Source organism: Lucilia cuprina, chromosome 3, assembly GCF_022045245.1.
Source record: "Lucilia cuprina isolate Lc7/37 chromosome 3, ASM2204524v1, whole genome shotgun sequence".
Lineage (NCBI taxonomy): Eukaryota > Metazoa > Arthropoda > Insecta > Diptera > Calliphoridae > Lucilia > Lucilia cuprina.
Window position 1 is genome coordinate 9,370,899 of NC_060951.1, and position 19,196 is coordinate 9,390,094.

The 19,196-nt window shown below is 33.2% G+C and overlaps 1 protein-coding gene across 6 annotated transcripts; it reads right to left on the reverse strand.

The window, feature by feature from the left end:
- Positions 1–357: 357 nt before the first annotated feature.
- LOC111687952 (alpha-(1,6)-fucosyltransferase) lies at positions 358–18,209 on the reverse strand. 6 transcript variants are annotated; one of them, XM_046946694.1, is made up of 4 exons: positions 17,888–18,209; positions 9,113–9,481; positions 1,735–2,622; positions 358–1,668 (listed from the first exon to the last, which is right to left on the reverse strand). In XM_046946694.1, the coding sequence occupies exons 2-4, from the start codon at positions 9,343–9,345 to the stop codon at positions 1,029–1,031; spliced, it is 1,761 nt and encodes a 586-aa protein (XP_046802650.1). In that variant the 5' UTR covers positions 9,346–9,481; positions 17,888–18,209; the 3' UTR covers positions 358–1,028. The 6 variants fall into 6 exon arrangements, with proteins under 6 accessions (XP_046802650.1, XP_023306207.2, XP_046802648.1 ...); XM_023450439.2 differs by having other exon boundaries at positions 9,113–9,736; XM_046946692.1 differs by having other exon boundaries at positions 9,113–9,736; positions 17,830–18,209.
- Positions 18,210–19,196: the final 987 nt, after the last annotated feature.

Consider the following 19,196-nt stretch of genomic DNA (forward strand, 5'->3'; position numbering starts at 1 on the left):
ACTAGAACTGAACTAGAACTGAACTAGAACTGAACTAGAACTGAACTAGAACTGAACTAGAACTGAACTAGAACTGAACTAGAACTGAACTAGAACAGAACTAGATCATAACTAGAACTGAACTAGAACTGCACTAGAATTGAACGAGAACTGAACTAGATCTAAACTAGAACTAGAGCGAATCTAGAACAACATTTTTAAATACATTTTTGCTATAAATAATATTGTTTTATATTACTTTAATTTTGAGCTTATTTAATTAATTTGAAAACTAAGATAAATAATTTAAATATTTTAGAGAATATGTATAAATATTCAAATTAAAACTAAATATACTTAAAGTTAAAAAAATTTTATCAGAAATGCAGTTACTACAAACTTAAATACATTTTATAAATAATTTGCAAAATTAAAACAGTTTGTGCTATAAATTTTTGTTTGTTGATTTTGTTTTAAAGAATGTAAATTTTGTTTAGATTAGATATGGTGTTTGGAGTTGTGGCTAAAACTTTACAATTTTGGTGATTTGTTAATGCAAAAAGTCGGGGACAAAGTCTTACAGTATTGCCGTATTAAAAATATATTTATATATTGCACTTTAAACCTATTGAGATTGCTGTTATAATTATGGACATTTAAGTTTTATTTTATTTTTTTATTTGTTTGTTTATGTATTTACAATAATTTGTTTTTTTGTTTTTGTGCTAAAAAAATAATACAAACAAATGGTTTTAAAAGTTATTTTAAAACTATACTTATATTTACTAAATATTTATATAAAAATAATAAAACTAATTTACAGTACAGTATGAAAAAAATGAAAAGGAAACATTTTAGTAGCAGCTTTAAATATATAACGTTTTTTTTTTAAACTACAAGTTTTACAAGAAAAATTTTCAAAAAATTAAAATTTTTCTTAAAATATCATTTCAATCCGAAAAAAAATTATGAAAAAAATATTTTCAAAAATTTTTAAGCTAAAATTAGTTTTAAAAGAAACCTAGAACAAAAAATAGCAGTTATACATTCTACACATTTGGATAGGAAGGCAATTTAGCCGTTTCCACTTTGTCCACCACCTTAAAGGAGGGGAAAAGACCCGCTTGATTGGTGCGGGTGTTTTTACCCTTTGAAAAACCATCCCAATGGTTGCCAGCAACCCCCACCAAATCACCCGGCTGCATATGCATTTCATCATGATTGCGCGCCTTGTGTGGTATGACCACCAGGCGATTGTGTGGATTTTGTCCGCCATAATAGTAAATATCGTCCAGCGATTTAAAACGATGCGCAGCATCTGGATACAAAGTTTGCATAATTTCATATGCAACACGGCAGACTTGTGAGCTAAAGGTACAAACTAAATAATCGGATAAAGATAGTAAATGTATGTCCAAGATAATGCCATTCAAGGCAGTGTCTGTATAGCGTGTCGAAACAGCAGCCATGCGTGCCACCTCAGCATCACCAATGATCTCGTAATGTGGATATTTTTTGCGTGCTTCCTCTATGACGCGTGCATCATCGGAGGCTAAAAATATGCGTCTTGGTACGTTGGTACCATTGATTTCTTGTGTCAAAAAGTAATCTTCAACATGTGTCATATATTCTTCTATACTATGAAAAGCAGCCTCGGTACCGACTTTGTCTGTGCGCCGAACATGTACTCTATATAAAGGATACAAAAAATCTCTTATTTTCAATTCCATTTCCTTAAAAGTTATCTTTACTCACCCCACAATCGGTTTCTTCCAGCCCAATTTTGCCATGCCCGATTCTAAGAATTCTTTAGTGCCCTGTTGCGGTCTTAATAAATACTTTAAAAATTGTCCCACCCACCACACTATGGGATCACCATGTAAACGTTTTAATCTAGGCGCCAAATCTTCTGGTATGGCCAAAGGTAAATACGGTGGTCTTGGCATTAGGGAATCAATAATTGGCAAAACTAATACCTGTGTCTCTGGTCGTCCCGGCCAATTATTAGCATGTGCGCCATCTAGTTCAAAACAGGTATCAGAAACAGGTTGAAAAACCTCTTCCCATCCCCCTTTATGATAACGCCAACCTCTTGATTTTAAAATCAAAGTCCTCTCAGTGGCATAGGCCACTATGAAACAATAGACGGCATGATGTAATTGACAGCCATAACCGCAACCCTTATTCAATTTACACACCAGCTTACGAGCCTTCGCACAATCTGGAGGATTTTGTAAATGTTGTATTCGTCTTTGTACTAAATCACTTAAATCTTTAGCCTCTTTATGGCGCCAGGCCTCATAACCATCTAGCTGTCTTAAGCGCTCCATATCGCTCAACAGTGAACGTTTGTGTTCGGCACCCATTATGAGTACACGATTGATTTCTTCAGTCATATCAGTGCCCGGTTCTCGTGTCACCTGTTTGCGTATTTTACCCAATTCATTGCTGAAATAATTCCATATCTCGCCTATATTATTTTGTATACGCCGACGCAAAAGTTCATATTCGATTGTGGGCTCATTTGAGGCACTGCCATAGGGTAGGGGAGATTCGTTTCTGTTTTCGCCACCTAAGGGATTTTGTATATTGTACTCGAGTTTTTGTATTAGTTTGAGGGCTGACTGTTTGTCCACATGGTCACTGAAAGGATAAGAGAAGAATAGAATAAAATTGATTAAAATAACACAATAATGCTTCAATATTTGCGATTCATCTGATCGGTTTTGATCCGCTCTATTTTGCAATTATTCTAAGGTAATGAGAAGCTATATAAGTTTTGCCGGAACAGAACTAGAACGGAACTAGAACAGAACTAGAACGGAACTAGAACTAGAACAGAACTAGAACAGAACTAGAACAGAACTAGAACAGAACTAGAACAAACTAGAACATAACTAGAACAGAACTAGAACAGAACTAAAACAGAACTAGAACAGAACTAGAACAGAACTAGAACAGAACTAGAACAGAACTAGAACAGAACTAGAACAGAACTAGAACAGAACTAGAACAGAACTAGAACAGAACTAGAACAGAACTAGAACAGAACTAGAACAGAACTAGAACAGAACTAGAACAGAACTAGAACAGAACTAGAACAGAACTAGAACAGAACTAGAACAGAACTAGAACAGAACTAGAACAGAACTAGAACAGAACTAGAACAGAACTAGAACAGAACTAGAACAGAACAGAACTAGAACAGAACTAGAACAGAACTAGAACAGAACTAGAACAGAACTAGAACAGAACTAGAACAGAACTAGAACAGAACTAGAACAGAACTAGAACAGAACTAGAACAGAACTAAAACAGAACTAGAACATAACTAGAACAGAACTAGAACAGAACTAAACAGAACTAGAACAGAACTAGAACAGAACTAGAACAGAACTAAAACAGAACTAGAACAGAACTAGAACAGAACTAGAACAGGACTAGAACAGAACTAGAACAGAACTAGAACAGAACTAGAACAGAACTAGAACAGAACTAGAACAGAACTAGAACAGAACTAGAACAGAACTAGAACAGAACTAGAACAGAACTAGAACAGAACTAGAACAGAACTAGAACAGAACTAGAACAGAACTAGAACAGAACTAGAACAGAACTAGAACAGAACTAGAACAGAACTAGAACAGAACTAGAACAGAACTAGAACAGAACTAGAACAGAACTAGAACAGAACTAGAACAGAACTAGAACAGAACTAGAACAGAACTAGAATTAGAACAGAACTAGAATTAGAACAGAACTAGAATTAGAACAGAACTAGAATTAGAACAGAACTAAAACAGAACTAGAACAGAACTAGAACAGAACTAGAACAGAACTAGAACAGAACTAGAACAGAACTAGAACAGAACTAGAACAGAACTAGAACAGAACTAGAACAGAACTAGAACAGAACTAGAACAGAACTAGAACAGAACTAGAACAGAACTAGAACAGAACTAGAACAGAACTAGAACAGAACTAGAATAGTACTAGAACAGAACAGAACAGAACTAGAACTAGAACAGAACTAGAACAGAACTAGAACAGAACTAGAACAGAACTAGAACAGAACTAGAACAGAACTAGAACAGAACTAGAACAGAACTAGAACAGAACTAGAACAGAACTAGAACAGAACTAGAACAGAACTAGAACAGAACTAGAACAGAACTAGAACAGAACTAGAATAGAACTAGAACAGAACTAGAACAGAACTAGAACAGAACTAGAACAGAACTAGAACAGAACTAGAACAGAACTAGAACAGAACTAGAACAGAACTAGAACAGAACTAGAACAGAACTAGAACAGAACTAGAATAGAACTAGAACAGAACTAGAACAGAACTAAAACAGAACTAGAACTAGAACAGAACCAGAACAGAACCAGAACAGAACCAGAACAGAACCAGAACAGAACCAGAACAGAACCAGAACAGAACCAGAACAGAACCAGAACAGAACCAGAACAGAACCAGAACAGAACCAGAACAGAGCCAGAACAGAACCAGAACAGAACCAGAACAGAACCAGAACAGAACCAGAACAGAACCAGAACAGAACCAGAACAGAACCAGAACAGAACCAGAACAGAGAACCAGAACAGAACCAGAACAGAACCAGAACAGAACCAGAACAGAACCAGAACAGAACCAGAACAGAACCAGAACAGAACCAGAACAGAACCAGAACAGAACCAGAACAAAACCAGAACAGAACCAGAACAGAACCAGAACAGAACCAGAACAGAACCAGAACAGAACCAGAACAGAACCAGAACAGAACCAGAACAGAACCAGAACAGAACCAGAACAGAACCAGAACAGAACCAGAACAGAACCAGAACAGAACCAGAACAGAACCAGAACAGAACCAGAACAGAACCAGAACAGAACCAGAACAGAACCAGAACAGAACCAGAACAGAACCAGAACAGAACCAGAACAGAACCAGAACATATCTAGAACAGAACTTGTACTGAACACTATCCCTGTTCCTAATACTTAAGCCTCCGCAGTGAGAATGAAGAATCAAGGAAACTAACCTCGTCCTCCATAAGAAAACTTGTATGAAGTATCTGAATCTAGCAAGATAGCCAAGATCCTTTCACATTTAGATCGTTTATTTAAACCAAATTAAATAATTAGATAATCAAACATGATTATTAAATCATGTTTACTAAATTCTACCGGAAATAAGTTAGATTTATCTTTTTTAACCATTAATATTCTCATTTCAAAATTGAATCAACGAAAAAAACTATAAAATTACTAACATTGTACTAACATTGTACTAACTTCACAATGGACACTTGAACCCCATACATTTGATATGGTAATACATTTTGAATATTCATTCATAATTTTCAAATAACAACAATACGGAAACGCATTACAAAGAGCGTGTAAATACGAGTACTTCTTTTAGTTCTTTTTACATGATGATTTTTTCTATGGCACGGAATAGTTTTTTTCTTTTAACAATGTTATATTTTATATAGTATTCAACGAACAACAAAAGTAAAGAACAACAACAACAAACTTACAATAAATAATCCACACAAAACAACATAATAAATAAGCGCCGGAAATGACACCAGGTTGAACGCCATTTAACTAACGAGGCATATAGTGTGCGACGAATAGAAGTCGTCGGTGGCATAGAGAGTAAGTACCCGCACATAAATATGTATGCCACACTAACGAACACAATGAAAAACGCGCTAAAATATCTCGACAAAAAAATCTGGGCAAATCTCCAACTTCGTGTTCTCATACTCATATACAGTGAATCAATTAAGTAATTTGCATACGCTGGGTGCTTCGCTACCCTAACTATGTTAAATATCGTAAAAATATCAAAAAGTACCATCGGAAAAACGAAAAAGTACAAAGATCTCTTTAATAATAAATTCTCATTTATTAAGGACCGTGTGTTCCGGTTAACCATTATAAAGAATCCATTTGAATAATAGAAAAGTACCAAATAATTCCCACTTCCAGAATATTATTCAGTCAAGACCAAAGTACCAGATACCCATCTGCTCATTTTAAGAGTAGATACTGGTGCATTTAAAATTTTTCTTGTACCACTAATATTATGTAAGATATTTAAGAAATCCTGTTTTACCCGTTTTCCCCCTTTTTACCCGTAATGTGCAAATTTCAAAAATCCCTCCTTAGTGAATCTACATAACTAAACATCAGTACGTTTGTACAAACATCAGTACGTTTGCACTGATGTTTGTAACATACAAAAATATTGGTCCAATACCCACCTTAAAGTATACCGATCTATTCAGAATCATTTTTTGAGTCGATTAAGACATGTCCGTCCGTCCGTCTGTCCGGCTTGTTCTAGAAATCTAAACTAATTTTTTATATCGAAATTGCCTTATTAGTATCCCTTAAACATTTTTAAGGCAAATAACATCACATTTTCACCCAATGAGGATATGATTTTTGCAAGTCGCAATTGAAAAATACTTAACACTCTTCCTTTTAACAAAAAAAACAATAAATTCCAAAAACATTTACTTACTTTTTACCTGTTTTTCGAATTTTATTTATGAACAAAAAACAAAATTCTCTTAAAAAAAAGCTGGGCAAAAAACTTAGTTGATTCACTGTATGTATGTTTAAATGTACTGATCTTTTGTTGATGCCTCATGTATCTAATGTTGTGCATAAAATTTTAAATTGTGCGTAACATTCAGCACGTTAAGTGGATATGAATATGTTTGTTAAAACTTTACAAGCATTTAGGAAACCACATGCAACAATAAGTGAACCAACACAATGCCCTCTCTAAATGATGAATGAATTAAAGAATGAATGACTGACTGACTGCTGCATGTAAAATGGTTGACTGTGAATTGTTCATGCCATTTTTAACTGAGCTGGACAGAGTAGTGATAATTTCATTAATATTTAAATACTACAGAGTGCACGTGTAATTTGCTGCAAAAAAAAAAGAGTTGTTGTGCCAAAGTTTACAAAAGCTGCTTTTTATACCCTACACCACTTTAATGGGGAGGGTATATTGGGTTTGTGCTGATGTTTGTAACATACAAAAATATTCGTCCTATACCCACCTTAAAGTATACCAATCGGCTTAGAATCATTTTCTGAGTCGATTAAGCTATGTCCGTCCGTCCGCCCGTCTGTCTGGCTGTGCATGTAAACCTTGTGCGCAAGGTACAGGCCGCAATTTTCAAGATAATTGGATGAAATTTGGCACACACGATTCTCTTGGCCCAAGGACGAAGCCTATTGAAAATGGTTAAAATCGGTCCATTATTTCGACTAGCCCCCATACAAACGTACCCCCCAAATAGGACCCTTTGGCTTTTAATTAATTTAAATGATCCATTATGTTAACAAAAGTCGACAAAACTTAGTTTTATAGAACTTTAAATGACACTACCAATTTTTGTAATGATCGGGCTTCATTTGACCCTATCCCTCATACAAAGTCCCCTTCAGAAAATGACTTAAAGGTCAAAATTCACTTACAAACACTTATAACACTTTTAAATTCTACATAAATAATATTGAAGAAGACTTAACTCCCCCTACCAACATTTTTAAGGATAATGCCATATTTTGCCCTACTCCCCTTTGAGCACTCTTAAAAAAAATCTCTTTTTTTGCGCAAATTGCGCACGTTTTTAGGATCGCTATAGTTTTAGCAATAACATCTCTTAATTTCTCTTACAGATACATTGTCAATGAATCCTTATAATTTTCCCTATTCAACATCAATCCTTCCACTCAATTTAAATCCAATTACTGCGTCTCTGTTTTCAACACACAAGCAATTATGTGTTGCCATTTTCTAACAATTTATCCATGTGTTCTTTTAAATGTATAATTAAATATTATATAGATACCTACTCTATTTTTTCCCCTAAAGAGTAACGCAGTTAAAACGAACGGTCGACTGGCAGGCCGCTTGGCTTGACTTAGGGTTAATTAACATTTACAGTTAAATTTTTTTTCGACAAGTACACAATTGTCATTGTTTTATGTTCATTTCTTTGTTTATTCATTATGATTCATGATTTTGAAAAGTACATTAGAACACGCAATTACAAAATTTATTTAAAATTATGACCATAATTAACAATTGCTTTAAAAACAATAAAATGGAAGTTATAGAATGGAGTTAATAGAGAATGATATGAAAATTTATATACAATAAGTAACTGAACTAAAACTGAACTAGATCTAAACTAGAACTAACTAGAACAGAACAGAACTAGAACAGAACTAGAACAGAACTAGAACAGAACTAGAACAGAACTAGAACAGAACTAGAACAGAACTAGAACAGAACTAGAACAAAACTAGAACAGAACTAGAACAGAATTAGAACGGAACTAGAACAGAACTACAACAGAACTACAACAGAACTAGAACAGAACTAGAAAAGAACTAGAACAGAACAAGAACAGAACTAGAACAGAACTAGAACAGAACTAGAACAGAACTAGAACAGAACTAGAACAGAACTAGAACAGAACTAGAACAGAACTAGAACAGAACTAGAACAGAACTAGAACAGAACTAGAACAGAACTAGAACAGAACTAGAACAGAACTAGAACAGAACTAGAACAGAACTAGAACAGAACTAGAACAGAAGTATAACAGAACTAGAAAAGAACTAGAACAGAATTAGAACAGAATTAGAACAGAACTAGAACAGAACTAATACTAGAACAGAACTAGAACAGAACTAGAACAGAACTAGAACAGAACTAGAACAGAACTAGAACAGAACTAGAACAGAACTAGAACAGAAATAGACGCTGTTCGCGCCTTTGCGCACGAAGATCTAGGCTGTTTTTGTAACAAATGAGTTTCGACTTTTTTGCTATGAAGCTAAAGTATGAATCCTTTTTCCTTTGATCTAATTGTAATTTTGCATTTCTGATTAAATCAAGACCTTTTCTAAAGCAAAGTATTCTCTAGACTTTTGGATAATTCATAATTTCGGCCTGCCGTGACTACAAAATTTCTATACAAAAATAACTTATAGTTTGAAATGAAATTTTTATAATTTATAACCTTATCACTAATATTATTTTGCAATGAAAAAAATATAAAAAAAAACAAATAATATACTCACTTCAACAATGTATCAATCATTTGTTGTAATTCCGCATTACGTTGCTTCGATGCCTCCAGCATCTGAAGCGCTTGATTGATACGTCTCGAGGAGACATCAGGTTCCACTGTATTCGGTGTATTGAGTTTGGTGACAAAGACATACACTAGAAGTGCCCATGCTAAGCAGAATATAATAAGGGCACGTACCCAGGAATTTGATGATGTACCAAAAAACTGACGTAATAATGACATTTGTAAAGATTTTTCATAAAACGGCGTCGCAGCGTTTGAGCTTCTGGGCGTCGGTGGCGTTCGTTTTAGTCCAATTCGTGTTGTACCTTGATTTAATTGCTGATTTTAATTGGTTTGTATTGGGACACTTCACTCACTGGTTGTTTGGAGAGGAAAAGGTTAAAGATGACGGTTAGTTGTAATGTTTAAAGTTGTAGTTGTTGTAGTTTTTAGTGTTTTTAAGTTTGAACTTTTTCTTTTAAAATTTACATTTAAAGTGAATCTTTATTACTTTACTGGGCTGCCTTTCGTGTAATAGTATCAAAATGTAAAGTTTTTTTTTTTGTTTCAAATTCGTCACAGCATTTTTATTATTTTTTTATTTATTAATAAAAAATATTTTTAAGTTCACCTGCAATGGCAAATAATACTAATTTTTAAATAATTACTATGTGAATATTAAGATTTAAAATTGTTCACGCTTGACTTAATTTAATAAATCAAAATGTTTAAATATTTAAACGTTTAATTGTTTTTTTTTTTTTTTGTTTTAAATAAACAATTTAGTTTAGCACTTAATTTGAACAAAAAAGCTCAATCTACATAATGACACACGAAAGTAAATTACAACAATAAAAATATTGAAAACAAAACTATTAGTAAAAGAGTTGAAATGCCAGCATTCATTAGCAACAAATGGAAAAGAAATAATAATATTTAGCTGATAACAAAATTTACTAAACGCCTTCGTATTTAAATTTGTTAAAACGTCTCTTATTTTGCCGCATCTCTCACATTATGTTTGTTTAGAAAACTCAATCTTGTTTTTACATCTCTCTCTCTCTCTCGAAATCATGTTATTACAGAGGTGATGCCAACTAATTGTGATAAATGACGTTTAAAGGGACAATTTGTAAAAGTTCTTCATAAGCGAAAGTTAATAGAACCAAAACAACTAACTAACTAACTACCTAACTAACTACACTGGAGGAGCCCGACATCGAGTTCGACGACTTCTCCAGTGTAGGGGGAGGTGCGGATGAGGAACGCGACATCAGGGTCGACGATTCCTCTTTTGCACAAGGTGGCACATAGGGGACATTTTTGTCACCCGAAGGCAGGGAAGAGGCTGACTTTTGATCAGCTAGGGCTGCTCTCGCTGCTGCATAGGTACTAGCCACAACGGGCAGAGGTACCTCGCCGGTAGGGACCTTACCCACAACTGCAGGTTTGGTGGAAGGGATTGGTTTACAAGCACGCTTGGGCCGACTGCTTACGGGTTTTGTTGTTGTTGCACCAGTCGCTTGCGAGTTAGGCGGGCCCGGTGCTATCACCTGCCCAACACGGATGCCTGTAGCATTCGATTCACCACAGCCCGGTGTCGCCGCTGTGGGAATAGGGTCTCCGGGTATTATCAAGCCCCGAACCGGATACGAGGGGCATTTATCATTATCAGACATCATGAAGGGGGGGTTGCATTTTACACCTACTGCCAGGACATAAAAACTGCCGTCCCTCTGGGATCAAACAGACCATCAACCCGCCCAATATGGAACAGACGCTTGATGGGTTTCGGACTGCACAATTAAGTGCATGAATCCTTTAGGGATTCAATCGGACTGCTCTATAGATTGCCCTATCTCAGTGATAGGAAAAGCAATCGATAGAGTGAGTACTGACAGACCGCCCAATATGGGAAAACAGACATCTGCCGGTTGGGAGGGGTAATTCTTAGTTTCTGACGGAGCCAGCCAGCTTGGGCAGAGCTGACTCCGTCAGCATGGCCCATAGGATTCATTGCGCTTAAGCCTTCACATCGCGACAAGATGACTACCCTTCATTGCTGCCCTGTTGATTTGCTAACAGCACCTAGAGACGTAACCGGTAGACAGAAGTACGAATCCATCAAATAAGCCGAGACTTTGTTATTACTCACAGGTACACACTGTCGTAATTCTGATATGAACACAGTTTAACCCGAACATATCTGGACAAGGAAGAAAAAATTCAACCATCATCAGACAATCCAGCACATTTATCCAACACATTCATAAGAGAAAAACATACGACACATTTACTATAGGGATGAGGCCCACATACATCCCGTACCATATACAATTAGTACCAACTCGTTTCAAACGCTTAGTCTCACAGTCACTGTGCGTTTTTTTTTTTTGTTTCAACAACAGAACCGAACTTATCAGTCTTTTAACCGCAACTCACTCTTCCCGCAAATTTAGGTTTTAACTTCAGCCACTACGTGGAACCTTAACCAGCCAGAACATAGTCCTGCGGTCAACTGGCCACCCGTAGTACCACAGACACTACTTGGAACCTCAATCAACTGACCAGCCAGGACATAGTCCTGCGGGCAACTAGCCACCCGTAGTAACCGACTATGCGGTTCCCTGTTTAGACCTCTTTTCAATTTATGCAAGGACTAAGCCAGGCAGTAAACTGTAAACACCAATTTATAGTCCCGGCAGAATAGAGGTATTGGTAGCACCTACCTAACCCCCAATTACAATACTCCAAGATGGGATCTGTCATCAAGGATAATATGACCGGGGTGGCATTAGTCTGGACTATTTATGTATAGTGTGGCTGGTCATGTCTATTCTGGACTACAGTATTGTCTATGTTCTCAACAACAGTCTAGCCTATGGTCTGGACAATAGTCTAGTCTATAATCTGGACTATAGCGTAGTCTATAGACTGTACTACTATATCGATTGTTTCGACTATAGTCTTGCCTATAGTTTGGCATATAGTCTGATCTAATGTCTGAACTACAGTGTAATTATTGTCTGTACTAAACTATAGATTATAATATAGATTATCAAAACTAATAAAAACATGGTAACTCTAACGTAAATAAACATTATTCTCTTAATTTGCCACCGACCGGCTTTTATTGAAAAACAAACAGACCAACCAACCAACCAACCGACAGACAGTCTAAATAAACACAATAAAACGTACTTAAGTACGTAGTGTTTAGAATGATGCCATAAACGTCACTCATGATTAAACGTACAAAGAATTTTTTTTAAATAATTTTTTTTTAATTTGTTTAATTTAAAACAGTTATAAAATCATTACGATTTGTTTAGTTATGTAGGGAAATTTCTTTGAAAAGAATAAAATATAATTAAAAAAACGTTACTGTTTTTTACAACCCCTCAATTAAAAAGTTAATTTGACATTTAAATTTCTGTCTGGTATGTTATGCAGAGATGGAATAGTTGGGTTTTTAAAATGTTAATGGAAATTAAAGAAACAATAGCTTTGTGATAAACAAACGTCAATTCAAAGAAAATTTTTCTATATTTTGAATGAAAACGTATTTTGTTTATTTTATAGATTTTATATACAAAATTTTTTCAATATCAATTTTAGTCAAAAAGTCGACTTTTTATAAATTGCTTGAGTAAAGTCGATTTTTTATAAATTACAAAAAATACCTTTTCTATACTACTTAACTTTTTTAAATGTTCTGTTTAGGGTTCTATAAATCGACATTCGAATAATCGAACAATCGTCTTTTTATTGAAAAAAGTCGAAAAGTCAAAGTCGACTATTTTGTTCTAAAAAAGTCGATAACTCGACTATCGTCTGTGAAAAAAGTCGACATTGGAAATAAAAGTCGGAAAAAGTAAAAAGTTCGGAAAAGTCAGAAAAAGTCGAAAAGTCGGAATAAGTCGAAAATAGTCGAAAAACACAAATATAGTCAAAAACTCGAAAATAGTCGAAAAGTCGGAAAAAATCAAAAATAGTTAAAAAGTCGAAAATAGTCGAAAAAATTCGGGAAATGTCGAAAAGTCTAAAGTAGTCGAAAAAACAAAAACAGTCAAACAGTCGAAAATAGTTAAAAATCGGAAAAAAGTCGGATAAAGTCGAATCGTCGACAAGTCAGAAAAACTCGAAAAGTCGGAAAAGTCGAATAGTCTAAAATAGTCAAAAAGTCGAAAATAATCGAAAAAAGTCGGAAAAAGTCGAAAAAAGTGGGAAAGTCGAATAATAACAAAATAGTAAAAGTCTAAAAGTCGACCGTTAACTAACTGAAAAAAGTCGAAAAATCGACTTTGCATAAAATGCAAAAAGTTGAAAAGTCGATTTTTAACTAAATGCAAGAAGTCGAAAGTCGACTTTTCGTTTCAACTATAGAACCCTACTTCTGTTTTAGTTTAAGATAGTTACTTAATTGTCCACCCCTGTTATGGCATTCTGTTCTTGAAGGTTGTTTATATTAAGAGAGCAATTTTGCACTTTTTGTGATGTTAAGAGAGCTAAAATCAGTTAAATTAGACAGGGTTGCTAAGTAGTGAGAAAATTACAAAATGTAAGGTATTAGACACTAAAGTTTATAGAATTAATTTAATAAAATTATAATTTTTAAAGTGATTATTTATTCGGAAGGAATTAAATTAATTTTAGTTTAAAATTTTATGGTTTTATAATTAAAACAATGTATAAAAAGTCATCATTCCGACTTTTTGCAATTTATTTTGAACTTTTTACAATTATGAAATGTTAGACTTTTCTGACTTATTGCCACTTTCGTTTAACTTAGTAAAGACCACATCAGAAGATGATTGACTAAAATGTTGCATTAAGTAATAAAATCCATTTTGTATTTCAACAAAAGTATCACATTACAAAATTCGATACACTCTTTAAACTCAGCTATAATCTCGTCTAAAGTTAAGCCTTTAGATTTGAATATCACCCAAAACTTGTTTAGTTTCTTTTATAAACTCGTCTAAAATCTTTTCTATAAACTGCTCTATAACTTCTATAAGTTTGTCTAAGATTTCTTTAAAACTGGTCCAAATGTAAGCTAGTCTAACTCTTTGTCTTTAAACCTAGGACTGTTTTTTCATTAGGCGTTTTTCTTTTTCCCCAACGAAAACCTGCCAAGTGAATGTCGAAAGAGTTTATCATGCCAGACCTAACTACCTGGCTGACATAGATGTTAATGAATTTTTTGACCTATTTCACACTGGGAAACTTTTGTTGAGAAACTTTTGATTTTGTGTGTGAGAGAAAGAGATGGTTGATATTTCTTTTTCTTTCTCACGCACTCAAAAATCAAAAGTTTCCCAAAAAAAAAGTTTCCTAGTGTGAATCAGGCCTTTCAAAAGATTCTGGCTATGAAAGGCAACGTTTAAAATGGTTCTTGGTGTGATCACCACTAAAATTTCCTCAATGACGTAGAGAAATCATGCTCTTACACCTGAAATTAAACTATTAAACGTTTTCTCTATAAATTCGTTTCAAGATCTTTAAACTTGACTAAGGTCTCACATAGAATTTTATTTAATTTTTAGCTCTGGCAATCTTTTTTTTTAATTTTTTGTCTTTTTCGAGGTGTATTCATGAAATTTTGATTTAATGTTTAATTAAAGTATATTTATAAATATAAAGTTGCTAGTTTTTTATTAGTTTTATTTAAAAAAATGTTTTTTTACTGCTATATTTTATTGCAGATAAATTTAACAAATGTTTACATTTTTATTTATTTTTTTTTATTTCTTTTCATATACGATTTTTTATGCTATAATATTAAATAAATATTTATTTTAATGAGTAATTAAATAAACAAAAAAATCTTCTGTACAGATATGGAAAATGGGGAAAATGGCTATAAATTTTAAATTTTGTACTTTATAGAAATTTAAAATTAGCAACCCATAAAAAGAGAAAAATTATTTATTTAAAGAAAATTTATAAAAACTTTTTAGAAATTTATAAAAAATTTTTATAAATTTATAAAAGATTTCATATAAATTTATAGCCAAATTTTATATAAATTCTAAATTTGTACAAAAATATTCCCAATTTAAAAAAGATTTTCAAATATTCTTAAAAATTTTTAAACATTTTAACACTTTAAAGAGCGTTTTAAAAGTTTCTATCTCAACTGTTTGTAAAATTTTCAATACCACTGATTTTACCATCTCTGCAAACTAATAAATCTCGCCAATGTTAATATAACAACAAAACATTTTCGAGAGCAATGAGTAATTTTTAAAAAAATTAGTCCAGGCTTGCCGTCTTCATTAAATCATAAACATGAAAGTACACAACGTGCGTTAAGACGCGGCAACGAGTTTCACGCTTTTCAAAATTTTCACGTATTTTAAGCTGCAAGTTACACAAAACGAGCGCCATTTTGTTTTGTCTTATTTAAAGTTTTTGTATATTCTTTTAAAATTTTCAACCTTTTTTGGTGAAATATATGCCCTTTTAGTTTATTCTTTTTCTACACAAAACCAAATACAACCCTGATTAACTGCCGATGCATCAAAAGTTGAAAGTTGCAGAACTTTTCGCATTACAAACTGCAGTGTGTAACTGATTCTACCATTCTTGGTGAAATATGTCAGATTTTAGTTTATTCTTATTCTACACAAAACAAAATACAACCCTGATTAGCTGTCAATGCGTCAAAAGTGGAAAGTTATTTAACTTTTCGCGGCAGGCGCGTTTAAAGCTGCAGTATGTAACTTATAAAAGGAAAATACACTATTTTAACATTTTTTGACGGAAACCTGTTTTGACACCTGTTGTATACTTCAATCTTAAAGCATTCTACGCCTTAAGACATTCTATGCTTTTGTACTTGTAATTTTCAGCATACAAATACATTGATTATACTTTTTTGTCAGACGCGTAGAATGTGAGAAAACCTATAACGATGAAGGTCCACACCACGCGTTCTACGCTTTCTCGCATTCTATGCGTCTGTCAAAAAAGTAGAATCAATGTATTTGTATGATGAAAGTTACAAGCACAAAAGCTTAGAATGCCTTGACGCGTAGAATGCTTAAAGTAGATCTACTTTATACTACTTTGACGAATTTAGAAAAGCGCCAAGAGTATTGCGTTTTATAGGAACTTTTTACGAAAATATTTTTCCAGAGGGTTGCTTGGTTAAAAGACAGATACATGATACATTTCTGTTATCGTTCCTAGATGCTGGAGCGGTACGAATTACAGAGCATGACTGTGGATTAATAAAATGTTGGATTTGAGCTAATAATGAAAAGATTGGCTATACGAGGTAAAGTTTTCTGAAGTTTCTATAGAGAGAATGGACTAACTGATGGATTTGACGGATGGACGTGGTGCAAAGTCGTCACTGCCCACAATCTTTAAATTATTTAGCGATTTGAGTGTATGCTCAACTTATCACAGCGGGTCTTTGTGACTAATGAAATAAAGTCTTGTCAATTAATATGATCCTTGTTTCGGACCACCAAATACGTCCCTTCTAGGTGCTGTTGCCGAAACATCAGAGCCATAGTAGTGTGGTCGGACGACAATATGTCATGGTGGATTGAGCTTGCTCATGACACCTGTCGTTCCCCAACGTGAATATTATGATAATAGGTTAGATAGATCGAGTACTTGAGCAGTGTACATGGACCGATATATCCATGTACAAAAATTTCAACCCGTGTGTAAGAAACACAAAAGGGCAGTGGTTAGTTGTTTACTTTTTACTTATTCAGTGGTTGAAAAACTACCACCGTGAGATAGGACATGACAGGTACTCACGTAAAACACTAGACTGTAGACTATATGATTGTTTAGAGTCTATCCTAGACTCTAGGCTATTTTTTATAAGAAGCCATCGTCGAGTTCTATAGTCAACAATATAAACTCTCCATTAAGAAATGGTAAATCCCTGTTTTAGAATTTTAAAAGAATTTTTTAAATACAGAGAATATAATAAAAATTCTTTAAAGATATATACAGGACTAATTAAAATTCTAGATACATACTGCAAATATAAATTAAATAAAGATAAATTTAAGAAAGTAATGGACATATATTATAGAATAAATATTAGAAAATATTAGTTATTTTTAAAAATAATCATAATTTCAAAATCTAATTAGAATTTAGAACATATTTTCAATAATCTTTTTTCATAATAACATTGTTTTATGGCTTTTTCTGAAATTAATGCGATTTTATTGCATATACCTAAACGGCAACTCTGCTTTTTTCTGCTCATTTACACCTTTAAGAGAGTACACAAATTTAAAGAGACAAAAAGGGAGAGAGAGAGAGAGCTGGAAATTACAGTGTGCGTGTTAAAATACCAATTTATTACAAATGATGACAAAAAACCGAACAAGAAGGGAATAAATGTAACCACAATGCAATAAGAAAAAAAAACAATACACAACAAAAAAAACGAATCTTTTTAATTTTTCATATTTTCATTTCAACATTTAGAAGATGAGCATTTTTTTCTTCTGGCTTCTTCTTTTTCTTTTCACTCTAATAGAAAAAAAAACGTCTTATACACAAATTAACACATTTGATTTTTTTAACACTTTACTAAATTGTTATTCACATTCGTTTAGCCTTTTATTTGGTTTAAAAGAACACCGTTTTTTCTTGTTTATTTGTTTTGCACAAAATTTCTTTTTTTTATTTATTTAAGTAAATTAAACTAGGTAGCAAGTATATTATTACTTTTTTTCATACTTCTTTCTTTGTATACAAATTTTTTTTCTATTCAGCTTTTCATTAAAGCAATACTAACGTTGTTTTGTTGTTTTTGTTGTTACACACTAACTACTCGGTCCGCAAACAACACATTCTTAATCTGATGACAGAACAAATTCTACTGAAATTCTGTATTTTCTTTTTTGTCAGCGTTGTTGTTATTTTTCTCTCTTTCGTTTTCAAATAAACATAAAAGAAGAAATACAATTGTTTTTGTAACAGTGTTGGCTTTTAAAATAGGGTGGGTGGAAGTTAGTACCAAACAGTAAAAAAAAAATTGACGTTTTTGAGGAAAGTTGTTATTGTTTTACATGTTGTCATTAGGAAAAACAATCAACTACCGAATACACCCTGTTCAGTAAATAAATTACATTAACAGAACGACTCAAAAATAGTTATTTTCTACCGAGTTATTATAAACATCACGTTTGTGAGAAGAGTAAATATAAAGATGCAAGTACACAACACGCTTTGAGGCGGCAACGCATTTTACGCTTGTCAAACTTTTTGCGCGACATTTTTAATATTAATTGGAATTTTTTAGACTATTGCTGTTAAAAATTCAATATTTTAAGTTTTTATTTATTTTTTATATTTTGTTGGCGGAATTTATCTCAATTTAGTTAATTCTTAACCTACTCCAAACAAAATACAACCCTAATCATCTGTCGTTGCGTCAAAATATAAAAACAGTGTGTAACTTGTTAGTGTCGGTCCAAACACGAAAACTTTAATTAAGGAACTTTTTCTTCATTCTCTTTTAATGTTTCCCTAATGTCTGCACATAGACTAGGATTCTATAGTTGAAACGAAAAGTCGATTTTTTGCATTTTATAAAAAGTCGATATTTCGGCTTTTTTCATTTAATTAAAAGTTTACTTTTAGACTTTTCGACTATAAGTACTTTAAAAATAGTCAACTTTTCGACTTTTTTCCGAATATTTTTTTACTTTTTTCAAGTTTTTCCGACTATTTTAGAGTTTTTGACTTTTTTCCGCTTTTGTGCTTGTACGAATGAAAAGAATAACCCTTGGTTCACACTGAGAGATAGAGATGGTTGATATTTCTTTCAAAAGTTTCCCAAAAAGTTTCCTAGTGTGTACCAGGCCTATTAAAACAAACCAAGTTTCGGAGTACGAGAAAATCCATACCGCGAAAGAGATGATATATATTTCTTCTCTCTCTCTCTCTCTCTCTCTCTCATGCAAAATCAGTTTCCCAAAACTAGATTTTTGTGTTTGCTGGGTTATTAAAAACGAATGTAATATTTAGTCTGGCATCCTTTACTGTTATAATAAAAGAATCCTTTACACGATCACACTTTAGGTCCCTATGTTACAAAATGG

Excerpts from the sequence above, each read along its gene's own strand:
- LOC111687952 (XM_046946694.1), bottom strand. The coding sequence starts at position 9,345 with ATGTCATTATTACGTCAGTTTTTTGGTACATCATCAAATTCCTGGGTA. Across the intron at positions 2,623-9,112 it reads ATGATTGATACATTGTTGAA|TGACCATGTGGACAAACAGT; the intron begins GTGAGTATATTA and ends TTATCCTTTCAG. Across the intron at positions 1,669-1,734 it reads TGGAAGAAACCGATTGTGGG|AGTACATGTTCGGCGCACAG; the intron begins GTGAGTAAAGAT and ends TCCTTTATATAG.